General features: G+C 36.5%; 1 protein-coding gene across 1 annotated transcript in view; it reads left to right on the top strand.

Annotated features, from left to right (window-relative positions):
• The window catches only part of LOC108977194 (L-lactate dehydrogenase-like), a 166,229-nt gene extending 155,573 nt beyond the window's left edge, over positions 1 to 10,656 (top strand). The window contains exons 2-3 of the mRNA XM_018946770.1: positions 9,562 to 10,411; positions 10,473 to 10,656. Coding sequence (XP_018802315.1) covers positions 9,562 to 10,411; positions 10,473 to 10,637 — 1,015 coding nt within the window. The 3' untranslated portion in view covers positions 10,638 to 10,656. The remainder of the gene's footprint in view (positions 1 to 9,561; positions 10,412 to 10,472) is intronic.
• Positions 10,657 to 15,121: the final 4,465 nt, after the last annotated feature.

The raw sequence follows: 15,121 nt of genomic DNA, 5'->3' as shown, positions 1-15,121 counted from the left end.
TTTTTTTTTTTTTTTGTAATCACAGTGCGCATTAACGCCGACGTCAGATAAAAAGCGCAACATTGGCATTTGCTACTTTGCAGCAGCAGCAACAACGACAGCAGCGCATTAATTTTATTGCAATTCGCTGCTATTATTTTAAGCGTTACTTTTTATGCTATTTTGCATAACAATGAGAGAATAAAGAATAAATAAATATTATTTATTTGACAATAAAATGTAATCGATTCTTTAATACGGTGATAATTATGCAAAACCGAGAATTATTTCCGAATTATGGTAATTTGTATTTATCGATCGATTGATATGTATTTGTAAATATGTAATTGACTTACATATAAATATACAAATTAAATACTCACTAAACCGTCATTTTTTCGGAATGCAATTGTGACTGATGAAGTACTTATGGATTGCTGCCTGCCAATAATGCATATTTTTCTTATTGACGAAGCCATTTTGCCCGAAATGAGCTTCATCGCTGAACGTGATTTTTCGATTTGGATCATATTGCTGTTATTGCTCAGCCCAATTCATGAACATACGATGATTCTGGTGGTCAACCGGCTTCAGTTTCTACGTCAATTTGATCTTGTAAGAATGTAGGCCCCGATCTTTTCGCAAAATTCGCCACTACGACGTCCCAAATTTGGCCAACGCTTGAGAACGACGTATAAAAGACTGATTTGGGCTTTCTTACTGGCACGGCAACATTTCGTACTGTGCCTGTAGATTCAATTTTTTTCACTAGACGCACAATTGTTGACCTGACAGGACGATTATGACGACCATAAATTGGACGTAGCGATCTTAAAGTTGAGACCACTGACTCTGATGATTTCAGTAGTAAATTTTAATAATTTCGACTCGTTGTTGGATTATACGAGTACCTCTCTCCATGATACAACGTCAAATCTTTTTAGAGAGAAATGTCAAAAGAGCGGGGAAAAAATATGGAGTCATTTGCTGTCCCTCTCGCTCTTCGTTTGCAGCGTTCTTATTGTAAAACCCCTTATAAGGCCACATGCGAAAGTCGATAATGATAAAAAGTTAACAGTAAGAAGATACTAGAACTCGTAAATTCTCCATCAATATATTATAAAGTACATTAAGTATGAAAGTTCCTAATATATAAAATATTATTTTCATTTGAAGTTTGTTTAGTGGCCGGTTAAATGCTTGTAACATTAATGGACTATCCATTACTTGGTATATTACAGCGCTTTAAAAAGAAAAAAAAACTTTTAAATCTGGTGCCCATTTAGTCAATTACTAAATTTTGTCAATATAGCTAATAATCCGATTATTGATTGTTGAATAATTTTCAAAGTAAGGGTCTTCTTGGCCTTCATGTCTTTTTATGGACGAATTGCACTTCAAAAATACTCTCTGAGCATTCTCAATGCCGTTCTAGATCAAGAGCTCTGGTTTTCTGAGCTTTTGCTCTATTGAATCCCTTGAGACCATAGTTAAATCCGTATGCTCTATATTCTCCTTTTTAATGAGCAAAAGCTCGACGAAATTATTTTTGAAAATTTCTTTGAATCCAACATAAAATAATTTGTATACCCTAAACAGAATAAATAAATAAGTTTAGCACGAAGTTTGTAACACCCAGAAAAAAACGTCGGAGACCCTCTAATATATATATATTTGAGATATCGATCTAAGATTTTGCAGACGTCCTTTTCTCAAGAAGCTAATCATTTATAGAAACCGAAACCGCTGATATCGAACTGTTATTGGAACTCCCAAAAAAAACTGAATGATCAAACTAAAATTCTTGTAAGAAACATTCTTTTGTTTTTGAAAAAACAGCTTCAAGAAATTGGGCATAGAATATTGTCAAAGGCAACGGTATAATGTACGAAAAAAGTTGAGATTAACCATTATATTAGTTTGTCAAAAAAGTCTTGCGGTATTTTCGCTCGTTGGCGCTGAGAGCGCGTAGTTCTAGTTTTATTCGTCGCATCGGGTCATGCTATACCTTTTTGGAAAGCTCATTTCACGCGCTAACACGCGTTGGATTGATTGATGTTTCTTTTAAGTCGTTCGTGAGTTATAGCGTCGCACACATGGAACAAAATAAAGAGAAAATACGGCATACTTTACAATACTACGATAAAGGTAGAGATGCATCTCAAGCCGCCAATAAAATTTGTGCAGTTTATGGACCAGATTCAGTTTCCATTTCCACCGCACAACGATGGTTTCAACGCTTTCGTTCTGGTGTAGAGGTGGTCGAACATGCGCCACGCTCCGGAAGGCCTGTCGTCGAAAATTGCGATAAAATCGCTGCATTGGTCGAAAGAGACCGGCATAGTAGCAGCCGTGGCATCAGTCAAGAGCTATAAAAATACTACAAAAATACCGCAAGACATTTTTGACAAACATATATGATGCCATACAAACCCATCTATTTTTTTTTTTCTTTTTTTATTTTATTAAAGCTTACATACATTTAACGCTTTGTCTGGCTATCTTAATTCGAACTTAATTCTTAATTCTTGGTTCAAACTGAATGTCGATCTTGAAAAGCCTGTTACACTTCCAGAAATTCGATTTTGTGTTGACTCACGCAAGAAATAATCTCGCAATCGGAGCACAAGCACAGAAAGTGAAAAAAATTGCCAAAAATAATTAAGGTCAATCACGACCCTTTCTGGAAAACGACCATGCATTACACATTTCAACATATGTATGTATATATAATTGTAAGTATGTGAATGCGGTTGCAAGTGGTTACAGTTGCAGGTAAACAAAAACCCAGATTCTATTGCAGTGAGTCAATTTGGACATATGGCAAATGTTGCAAAGAAAAAAGTTTAAATTAAAACATGCAAAACACACATGTGAGTGCCACATGCAAGCACAAGTGTGTGTATGTGTGCTTGGAAGTACTTACCCATTCACTTTCGGTATGATTCGTGCTGTGACACCAGCGCCCAGGCACCATCATTGCATGGTTGCTATAAATTAATCCTCGACAGTTGTTTGTTTCCATGGCAAAATGAATGATTTCTTGTTGGTTTTGTTGCTGGAGTTTTTGTTGGTGTTGTTTGGGTTGTTGCTGCTTGTGTGATTGGATGTTAGTTGTTTGTGTGATACGATTGCGATGGTAAATGCAAACGGCCAGCAATTAATTGAAAATTCAATAGGAAATTAACATACAACGGAATTGCAAGTGGGCACGTAATACACACACGCGCACACTCGCCCGCACAGATTCACACATATTTGCGTAAACACATACTTATGTGCTTACTTGTGTAGTTATGCATTTATGAATGCTCATATGTATGGGTCTAGTTTGAAGTATGGATGCAAATGTGGAGTACTTGCAGCAACATCGCCAATAACACACACATACACACAAGCGCGTTGCGCTGCAAAACGGCAAAACAAATTCTCGGAGGCATGCAATAATAATGCTGCCCGAATGCGTGGTCTGCGCAGATTTACATAGCAAACGTGCCCTGCTATGACAAATCAGAGTAGTCGGAAGAGGAACTGGTGTGCTTGGACATGATGATATTTTCGTATGTCTTTTTTTTTTTTGCTTTTGCTTTTTTTTTTTGGAAAAGCTTAACACATTTTTGTTTATATATAGCGATTAACGACTTCTTGAGAGCGACTTATGTACAATTTTTAGAGCCTTCATACACCTAATGATCAAATTTGACCCGGACTGGATCGTATAATCAGCATGCCCAAACAAGGCAATAAACTTCTTTTTCCTAGATCGGTACAAGCTTGCTAAGTTCGTGTGAAGTTTAATATTTGTATGTTAATCAGTTTGTTCTTGACGGACGTTTCTTCACGCCGCGAAAAGTTTGTCTGTCGATTTATATAGGATGATCCATTTCGAGGTTCCCTACTTATTTGAATAAAAAGCACAAAAACTTCAAATTTAAAGGATAATGTATATTATCAATCGAAAGAACATTTTGTAGCGTTTATTTCAAGAAGATTATCTCTTTCAAATGTGGGCCGCAGCAACGTTTCAGATGATCCATCCTTTGACTTCAATTTTTGATGTCTCGTTCGAGCAATTCGACAGGTAATTGGCGAATGATACTCGGAATGTTTTGCTCCAAGCCTTTAATTGAAGCGGGATTGTCCATATAGACTTTAGACATTACATTCCCCCACGGGAAAAAGTCAGACGCTGTGATAACACACGATATTGGTGGCCAATCGACTGGCCCGAAACGTAAAATTATCTGCTCACCGAAGTGTTTTCTCAGTAATTTGATGCGATGTGGGGGTAGTGATGCCGTCTTGTTGAAACCAAATGTCGCCGAGAACCCGAACTTCAATTTCAGGCATTAAAAGTCGGTCGGCGCGATAACGGTTACCATTGACGGTTACGTTTTCACCGGCTCATAAACCAAACCAAACCTTTGTATTTCAGGATAAAATAGCAACTGTTAAATCTCTTCAGGATGCTCTTTCACCCAAATGCTGCAATTTTCTTGCTTACATATCCACTGATCCAAAAATGAGCTTCATGGCTGAATAAAATTTAGCTCGAAAACGTCAGATCTTCTTGGAACTTTTCAAGAACCGATGACGCTTGGGAAGGTCAAAAAAGGGTTATTGAAAAAAATACGTACCTCTATTTGTGAGGAAAGATTTCTTTCTGCAGTTCAATTAAATACCTCACACTTATTGCAAGAGTATAAAAATCAGTGTGGAAATTCGTTAGTTGAAACCCCTGCCCATTTGACTACTGGGTTTTACAGCATCTATTATGCGCATATGTACATGAGTCTAAATGTGTGCGGATTTTTATTTGGCAATATTGCAAATTTTCTATTCTCTTTTTGCTGCTGCAGTTCGGGCAATAAATCGATGAAAACTACGATTGTATGCAAAACTAGAATGAAATGAAAATTCACAAATGATTTGCCGGAAAATGTCAAATAAATCTTTTTTCTCCGTAATTTTTTTTTCTCCTCTGTCTACCATGAATTGAATTCGAGTTTTTGCATTATGAGAGTGTGCGCGCGTGCGTGTGTGTATATACTAAATAGTGCCTTTTGAAGGCATTATATAGTATTTTGTGTGGTTTATGAAATATTTGTTGCTAATGCACATGCAAATGAACTGACGAATATAGAAAATTCCACAAATGCAAATTTTAATGTTTCGAGGCGCACAACTTTTTGCCTGGCGATAGTGATTTGCGTATGTAAGTGCGTGCACGCACACATGATTACGTACATACATACATACTTACATGTATGCTTTATATTGAGTCTCATATGTGGGCGCTTGGCGCTGTGCACCAAAGGAAGAGCGCTGCGAGAATGCACGCAGGGGGATTTGTATTGCAATCATAAAATAATTTACAAAATGAATTTAGAGAATTATTTTATTATTTTTGTTTTTAATCGAAAACACAATGAAATTGAATATTTTCATTGAAAATTATTTCGTTTGGTAAACGCAAAGTATTTGTGGTCAGGGTTAAGCATTCAGTTAGGGGGCGTAAGCTATCGAATGTAGGGTGATGGTGCTGCAGGAAAATATTTATTTCTCCTTTACCCCTTCTCGGCACTTGCTGCGGTGCATAACTTTAATTTAAAATTGAAATTTTAAAGCTTTATAGCTCAAAATTTTACTAGCTTACCACATATCCAGTTAAGCTGTTCTGATAATTTTTTTTTTTTTTTTTTTAATTAAGAGATCTGCAAGCTCAATTGATTCTCTCAATGGTTGTTCTCTGATAACTTGGTACACATCTTTCGTTCATTGCACTACACTGCGCTAAACATAAGAATAAAGAGTTTGTATGATGGTCCAATAAATATTTAGCTTACAAAGAAAAACCCAAAATTGTGAATAAAATCTATTTATTTTTCAACAAAGTCTCTTTCTGGCTCGAAACGCTGGTTCGCTGGTTCTAGCGATTCTCGAACTTCTTTAAGCCGTCTGAAAGTTAAGTTTTATCAGGAGGAGGGTAAAGCAGGGTTCGGTGACTGCGGTAACCTGCACATTCGACTCAAGCATCTGCCGCTGAGTTACTTTTTGAAGTTTAAAAATGAAAGAGGTCACACGGGGCGAATCTGAAAGCCCAACCGTGGATAAAGCAATAATTCTCAGTCACTCCTGCCTACTTCCCTGCACTTGTGAGCTGTTATTAGGGCAACAACCGTATGCGGTTTCCTGCGTTGTTAGCTTTCTCAGCCTCTTTACTGATCGCAAAGACCTCCACTAGGAAATTACTGCAGTATTCCGGAAGTTGAAGAGTCACATAACAAACCATCTGCGAACAATGGATTCTGGCGCCCACTCAATTTACCATTTTTTATCCATCTCTGTAGAGGGGGAATTTTTTGATATCAAGCATATCAAGAATATATTTTTTACACTCTCCAACATTTTGGATTCCACCAGCTTTTCAGTGAAATCTGCTGATTTCGTGTACTCACTTTCTTAAAGTCTCACAAAAATTTAAGCCACCAACAACAAGGAACATGCGGCTGAAATAAGCACGTTTTGCCAGCAAATTCTTTTACAACTCTTTCCTCGTCATTCATCCAAAAATGGACGGAATTTTAAATATCTTAGGAGCCCATAGGGCAGCAGCGTTGCCTATCCTCTCCACCAGCCGAACAAGCCAGAGTGAAGTTTTTCATTGTCGGCTTTCAGCGTCTTGTTGGATTATTAAGTTGTTAAGTCTCGGTGTTGCTGAGCTGCGTCATGCATTGTTTGATGCATTCATAATCAATAAAAAGAAACAAACGCGAGACAACAACAACAAACTACAAGAAAAACATCGAAAGAAGACAATGCTGGCAAAGACAATTCACTAAAACCGCAGCTTGTGCGTTCCCTAAAGCAACAGCATTAGCGCTGCAGTACCATCGACAAAACAAACAACAAAAACCAACAACAACGGCAATCGCAACTGATGTCGCTGTAGCTACAAGCGATATCCGTACACTAACAACAGCCAAATTTTGGCAAAGTTTCAACTCGTTGTCGATGATTCGTCGGCTGTTGTTGTTGTTTTTGTTTTCGGCGTTCTCCAAAAATTAGATGCATACAACAACAACCGCAGCAAAATGCATGTGCTGATGGCCAACAACAATGCCAGACAGAGCGATTGCAATGTGACATCGAAGCAGAATTTTTTAACGACAATAGCAGCGCATTTAATAAATGCAAAATAGCAGCAACAACAACAGAGAGCCAATGAGAACGCCTACCATACGTTGCCACATAATGTGCGACTGCTGTTTGAAAAATGTTGCATGAATGTTTATGCAAATTAGCATTAATTGACGCTTCTGTATTGATGTTGCGCCAGGACTGATTGCTTTGTCCCACCGACGTGGTGTTGGTAATGCAACTGCCCTTAACACATTAATACTAATATTGGTTTACTGTTATTCATGTTTCTATGTCTCAATGAGGTAATTAATAACTAACAGCAAACTGAAAACAGTTACTGAGATTAAAGAGAATTACAGTTGCCTAGTAACAAAACAAAAATCCAATTAAATACCAGGGCGGTCCAATTATGACTCAGCCTTGGAAACCAAAAGTTGCAGACAAGAGCATAGCGCGTAGTGGACTCTCGAATCAGTGTCAATATCGAAATTTTGAGTATGTTTTGACACCGGGTGGAAGAGGTCGTGTCCACTAATTTTATAAACTATAATAAGTGCATTATCGATCGTTTTGACTGGACGGTGTAGTGAAATCAAGGACATATATACGGAGTGTTTTCTATCCTAGGTTAGGTTAGGTTAATCTGGTAGGCCAATAAGCCACATATAGACCAATATGGCCCTTTGTGATCTAGATGGAGTTCACTTGCTAAGTCTAAGAAGAATAGACTAAGCTTGACACGAATTTTGACAGATTCTACGACCTCACTATCTATACCTCCCGCAGTGTATCATCCGTGGGGGCCCCAGATGCTTACAGCTTAGTCTTGCTAATGCAGTACAAAGGCACAAGAGATGATCCATTGTTTCCTTAGTGCCATGCTCTAGACATTTCCTGCAGTCTTCTTCATCTGTCACCCCCATTCGAGGGGCGTGTGTCGCCATCAGACAGTGACCAATTAATATTCCCACCAATAGGAATTTTCTGTTTAAACCAGGTATTACGTTCCATCGGGTTTTGATTTCACAAGTGTGTCTTATATTACAGGTATATGAAATATAAAGCAGTCGGCACGATGAATTTGCCAATTCTGAATTTATAACCCACTACGAACTAAACCAGAACCATCCTCCTCAATCTGCAAATATTCGGTAACTTCTGTTTGTTTCAAAAAATAAACCTTAACTTGAGTCGATGAGAAAATCTTCGCCGCTACAGAGGCTTACTTTGAAGGACTCCAGTAAACATATTTTTGAGATAGGCTACAGTATATCGAGATAAAGTGATACCAGCCCAAAAATAGATCGACACTTACCAAAATTGTCGTTCTTTTTCTTAGCTGGGTTTTTTTTTTATAGAGGTGCACTTCACCAATGGATTTAAAAAGTGTACAATTATCCTTTGGAATAGGTTGTGAGAGCTCAATATTCATTCGATTGTCATATTTTGTTTCGACAACTTGATTGTAGAATCCCAGAACATGTTTGTATATACGAAGCTATCGATCTGAAACTTTACTCTTCAAGAAGCTGACCATTTGTCGGAACCATCAATATCGAACCACTATAACATATATCCGCCATAGGAACCAAACGATCAAGATCAAGTTCATGTATGGAGAACTTTTTAATTACATGCAACCGAATTTGGGGTTTTTCTTGTGTTGTAAAACTGTTTTAACATAACACCAGGCTTTCGTTATTCGGGTTTTCATATATGTATATTATTATACATTATAAGCAAGTATCATCTTTTTTATCATTTATTTCCTTAACTCCTCCAGAAAGGTATATGTTTGAGACTCTCATACACTGGTTTTCATTTACCACTAATGGCGACCTCTAGCGGTCGCCAGTTAACATTTATGTAGTAAATAGCCAAGTTTCACAATGCAGAACTTTCTTCGCTCATTAGCTTCAAACGCTTATTATAGTCAAGAGATGTCGCGCTTGGCATTGCTTAACCCATTAATGCACATATGGGCTTTATATGTGACTGGCCTTTTAGTGTTGCAATACTAATTCATTTAATCAGCACTTTTAATAGTATCGGACTGATTTGGGTAGTGGTATCATTTCTTATTTTTTAGCCTCACCATTCATATGTATGGTATATATGAGTAGTAATTTTGAAGGTTCTGTACTCTTCAAGTTGTAATAATATTTCATGTCTGTTATGGAGAAAACTTATTTAGTTTTAATGACCTTGAACTGTAAATTGAAAGAAGGTTTCTTACAACCTTCTGAAAGATTTTTTGCACTTTCCTAGCCATCTTATATCGAGTTTTATGCAATATTCTGATGATGCCAATATGTATTATCGATAGATTATATGCATTTAAAAAAATATATGCATTAGCAGAAAAATATATTTGTCGGCCTTCAAATAGTTGTCATAACTTATTTCAGCACTACCAAACTAATATCAAAATCTTTTCAGTTCCAGGGCATATTCAACGGATTTAGTTCAAGAAAAGCTGATCACGTCTGTGGCTCGACCCGCCAAGAAAACGAAACGCAAAGTCACCGTTGTGGGATGCGGACAAGTGGGCATGGCTGCAGTGATGAGCATACTTGCGCAAAATGTCTCGAATGAGGTGTGCATTATAGATGCCAACGAGAAATTGGTGAATGGCGAAAGCAAAGACATGCAACATGGTTCCGTATTTCTGAGGGATGCCACAATTGTTGGCAACACAGATTACAAAGCTTCGGAGGACTCAGCTGTTTGTGTTGTCACAGCTGGTGCACGGCAAAAGGCGGGGCAAACGCGTTTGGATCTGTTGAAAACGAATTTGAAGATTTTAGATCAAATAATACCGCAACTTGTCAAGTATTCACCCGATATGATATTGGTTATGGTCTCGAATCCCTGTGATATTTTGACTCATGGCGCTTGGGTGATTTCTGGTTTGCCCAAAGAACGTGTAATCGCTACGGGCACACACTTGGACACCGCACGTTTTCGTTATTTTATTGGACAACGTCTGGGTGTCGCACCGAGTTCGGTACAAGGCTATATTATTGGCGAACATGGTGACAGTTCAGTGGCACTTTGGAGCTCTGTTAGTGTGGGTGGCATACGTTTTGCCGATCTACTGAAATGTGTGGGTTCCGAGGGTGACACCGATCAATGGGGTGAAGTGCACAAAAAAGTCGTTAAAGCAGCCTATGATGTGATCGCCGGTAAAGGTTACACCAATTGGGCAATCGGTCTGACAACAGCATCTGTAGTTTCGACGATTTTGGATAACAAAAAGGAGGTAGTCACAGTTTCTACATCGGCAAAGGTAAGTTAAGGCTTTCATGGGTCGGTTGGTGTATAGATATTATAACTTTATTCGTTCTTAGGATCGTCAAGGCATTGAAAGTGATGTTTTCTTGTCCTTACCGGTAGTGCTTGGCGCGAATGGCATAGTCTCCTATATAAATCTACAGTTGAGTGATAGTGAGCAACAAAATCTGTGCAAATCAGCCGAAGCCATAGATAAAGCGATAAAATCCATATGTGGTTAGTCGGCGAGGAAGTCAAAAACGGAGAGTGGCGTTCCACTTGAAAGTGTTGATTTTGTATTTAGAGTATATTTTATGTTAATAATCGGAAGAACAATAAAAACAATTTCTTAAAGTATCGTGATATTTTAGGAAATTGTTTTTCTTTTCTATTAAAGAGCTTCTTAATTTGTGTTACCTGTTTGTCGTTAATTTAATGAAACATGCAAAGTAGTGAGTATGACAAAGAGATAGAAGGATTGAGAGTGAAAAGGTCAGTTATCTTTTGTTAATATAGAAAGCATACGTTTTGTTAAAAAGGGGGGACTATATGAAATTTCTTATACTCATTATACTCATTACTCAGAACATCCTACGAATCATTATAAAACAGAAGAACTAAAATCATAACTTTAAGCCTAAGTGGAAATATCTCTCAAGACTTATATAGAGCTAGAAATTTTTTGCTAATGAGGACAATTTCATTATCGCCCTAAATGCTCAGTTCTATCCTCGGCTCTCCTATTTTTTCATCGCAACTTTTATTTATGACATCTTAGATTGCAAATTCCATACTAGTTCCTAACTGGTCTGGATAGGATGATTTTATATAGCCAATTTAAGAAAAAAGAGGGCATGTTTTATTTAAATAATTGCGGACATCCAGAAGAAAACTCCGTCATCTGAATTTTATCGCATTCTTTGAAACATATTTATTTACGAGTACCCCGGAATTGTGGTCTTAGTACACTTGGAAATAATTGTATCGACAAACCATACCTAATTCTTTCGAATAACTGTTTAATCAGAAGTCCGCAGTTATTTATATTGTATTTAATATGTCGGACTGTTATTTTTAACACTGTTGATGCGAATGAACTGCACTGTATGCATGCGGTGCGTCAACATTTACAGTTAAACTGCAACCGAAGACCGGCAAACGGCCAACGTGACCATGATCGCGTGGAAGGCAAATACTGGCGCAAGAGCGAGACCTCCAACAATTGTAACTTTGTATGAAATGCAAGCAAGATTTGCAACAACAGAGTGTATTTTATATTTACATTGATCTTATCTTCTTAAGAAAGACTGTGTAGATGGATGAAAAAATACAAGTTGAACAAATATAATTTTAGATATCAATACAAAAAGAAACGGTAAAATGTGAAAGACATCAAAAAATTACAATCAGCGGTAGAAAAATAAATATTTATTTATGCGTCCGAACATTATTACTAAAGTTAAGTTTCGTTTCAATTAAATTGTTTTGGTGAATGCGAAAATAAAATGATAAAAGTTCAAATCGAATATGTATATATTTTTCTAAATATATCAATATCGAGTATGAAAAAAAAATGTCAAAAAACTGACGCCTTAATAATTTATTATAATTATTAGCATCCATTTGTACATACCCAGAAAATAAGTGACTTCCACGTCAAAAAAACCTCGTCGAAGGAGTTCAAAAATCAAGGTTATGTTGCCTGTTTTTTTTTTTTTTTTTTTTTTTTTTTTTTTTTTTTTTTTTTTTTTTTTTTTTTTTTTTTTTTTTTTTTTTTGATTTTTGGCCCAACTATCCACAAAGCATATTACTTGGGTGTTACGGGTCGCGCGAACCTGTATTCGTAAAACGAGGCCGAAATTATGGGTCGACAACTCATAATGCACCGAGATATATTGTATAGATTCTTCATGAGTTTTTATCCAAATGTTCAACCAATATTGTGCCGCAACCGCCGTAATCGCCCGGTTTAGCTCCGTGTGATTTCTGGCTATCCAGCAAACTCAAACGACCGCTTTGGTGAAACCTTTTTGAATCAACTGAATCCACTAAACGTTAATCGGCAAGCACATTGAGGGCTATTCCGGAAATTGACTTTAAAAACTGTTTCGAGGAATGTAAGAAACGCTGGTATAAGTTTATTGGAGCGAAGATGGATTACTTTGAGGGGACTACATAGATTTTGAAGAATAAATTTAAAAAATTTTAAATTATGAACAAAGTTTACTATTTTTTTGCACATAGCAGTGTATTTTTGCCCATTAAACTTTTTAACCCTTTAGAGAAAGGTTAAAACTGACCATTGGGAGCTTGATCTATGTAACATAAAAATATTTCTTTTGTCAACGAATTAAGGAAACAAGAAGTGAGAGATCAGAGACAATACAAATTCCCTTTGCAAAATCATACATTCTTTCATTATTTGATCTTGCTTTTATTACCTTCAATGATTGCATTGAACAAATTTTAATTGCAATATTTTACGCTGAGTGTACAGATGACATCAACACGGCTTTAACTAACTATTTATTTTTATATAAAAATTGATTTCTACAAATATTTATTTGAAATCGGTATTCAAGCGTCTACATTTATAGCGAATTAGGAGAACAAATTGTTGTTAGTGATCCACACGATATCGCATTAAAATATATAGTAAACAAATAATAGTAATTTTTAATATCCCAATTATTGCTTATCCGTTTTAATCTCATTAGAAAATTATAGCCGTTACTAACTGGTGTGTTCACGATTTCACAACTACACTAGAGTGACTTGATATACAATTATGCCAGTGCATGCATACATACAAACATATGAACGAATAGTTATGTGGGAGCGTTGCTATTATCGATTAAATTGCACAAGTGCTGTGGATGTTGCAGCAGCTTTGGTGAAATGCCTCATTCAGCGTGTAATATTCAGCTGTAACAGTGTGCGTAGTCAAGTGGTGAAGCAAAAGTCGGGCTGACAACAAGCGATCTGTAGTGTAGTGTTCATATGTATGTATTTCAAAATACAGTTGCAAAAGTTTGTAATTACAGGCAAGTATGCATGTATGAATGAATATATTTTTATACGAATATGCATGATTTGGAGCACCATAGCGCGTGGCTCTGATGATTGATGGCAAGCTAGTTGATAATGACATTTATCTGTATTAAATTTTTTTTTCTATCAAATTAATTGTTTTTTTAAGAAATTTACATAACTACCTCCTGCGGGTGGGGGAGGACCCTCTGGGTTCGAGGGGAAACCGAATATACCCGTGGTAAGGCATGCCTGTCGTAAGAGGCGACTAAGTTCCACATGCACTGTGTCTGACATTTCAGGTCTTGTTTTAAATGTCAGCATGGTCTATGTCAGCATGGTCTATGTCAGCATGGTCTATGTCAGAACAAGTGCTATAATACTCAGCTTGAAATGATATTACAGACTTTATATTCATTCCTAATATAAAGACATTTGTTTTTCAAGCGACAAATGTCACCAGTCATTGCGTTGGGATTATGAAAGCTCAAATTGAAAGTAGCAAATGTTACAAGGTCACACCAAAGACTTTAGCCTGGTACCACGGGGAGGTAACTCCAATCTGCCCATTGGGTTCGGTTCACGTTAAACCACAACGGACTCTGTACGTATTATCATGAAAAGGCTTGTGCTCGTATTGTGCACAAATATGGAAATACCATTGATCAGTTTTTGGTAGAAAATTATATATCATATTTGTATATACTATATACCTGTTTGGGCGCGCTTCTCGTTTATAGTAGTGTTAGAGTGGAGTTTTTGTGATAATATAACTAAAATTATATATACATTAGGGTGAGTAAAAAAAAAATCGAATTTTCTTTCGCTTTGTACGCTGAAAAAAATTTTTTAAACGAAATTTGCAACAAATCTGAAAGTTTTTCACCGACACAAGAGAAAAAAATGAGTGAAAGTACCTTGTTAGATAAATATTCACTGTTTTTTTTTTTACAGAAAAGAAATTCGGAATACATTTCAAATATCTAAAAAAAAAAAAAATTACGGTATTTTAGTTCTTTTCCAAAAAAAAATTTTTTTACGATTTCTCATTGATTGAATGTCGATAATTAGATAAACCTACGTGTACACGTAAGCCATGTAGTTTTTATTGTATATATAAATATTACTTGTGTGGCTATCTGCTATCTTCGTTTTCCGATATCGATTTGGCCAGACAGTCATTATCATATTTTCGTATGGAAATTTTGTTGATCACTTTTTCGCACATTGATAACTTTGCCCACGCGTTGCTCAAACCTAGCATACAATCATCAGCGCCGGCGTAGCCACTCATCAATGAGTCAACCCTATCAGGTAGCAAACCCATTAGTAGTGATATACGAGTATAATGCATGTCATATGAATGTGTGCAATTTTTATATCCTGAATAGGGTGTATTAAGTTTATCACGAAGTTTGCAACAGCCAGAAGCAAGCGTCGGAGACTATAAAGTACTATATATACATATATAAATAATCAGTATGTTGAGCTGAGTCCCTCAGTTTTTAAGATATTGTTTTAAAAATTTGAAAACGTCATTTTTTATTCAAGAATCAGCTCATTTGTCGGAAATGCCTACATGGGACCGCTATAACATATAGCTGCCATACAAACGGAACGATCGGAATCAAGTTCTTGTATGGAAACCTTTTGCATTTGACAAGATATATTCACGAAATTTGGTATAGATTATTTT

The sequence above is a fragment of the Bactrocera latifrons genome, unplaced genomic scaffold (assembly GCF_001853355.1).
Source record: "Bactrocera latifrons isolate USDA-ARS-PBARC rearing strain unplaced genomic scaffold, ASM185335v1 scaffold_116, whole genome shotgun sequence".
Classification (NCBI taxonomy): domain Eukaryota; kingdom Metazoa; phylum Arthropoda; class Insecta; order Diptera; family Tephritidae; genus Bactrocera; species Bactrocera latifrons.
Note: the sequence above shows the minus strand (reverse complement) of the source record. Positions and strands in the feature narration are given on the sequence as shown.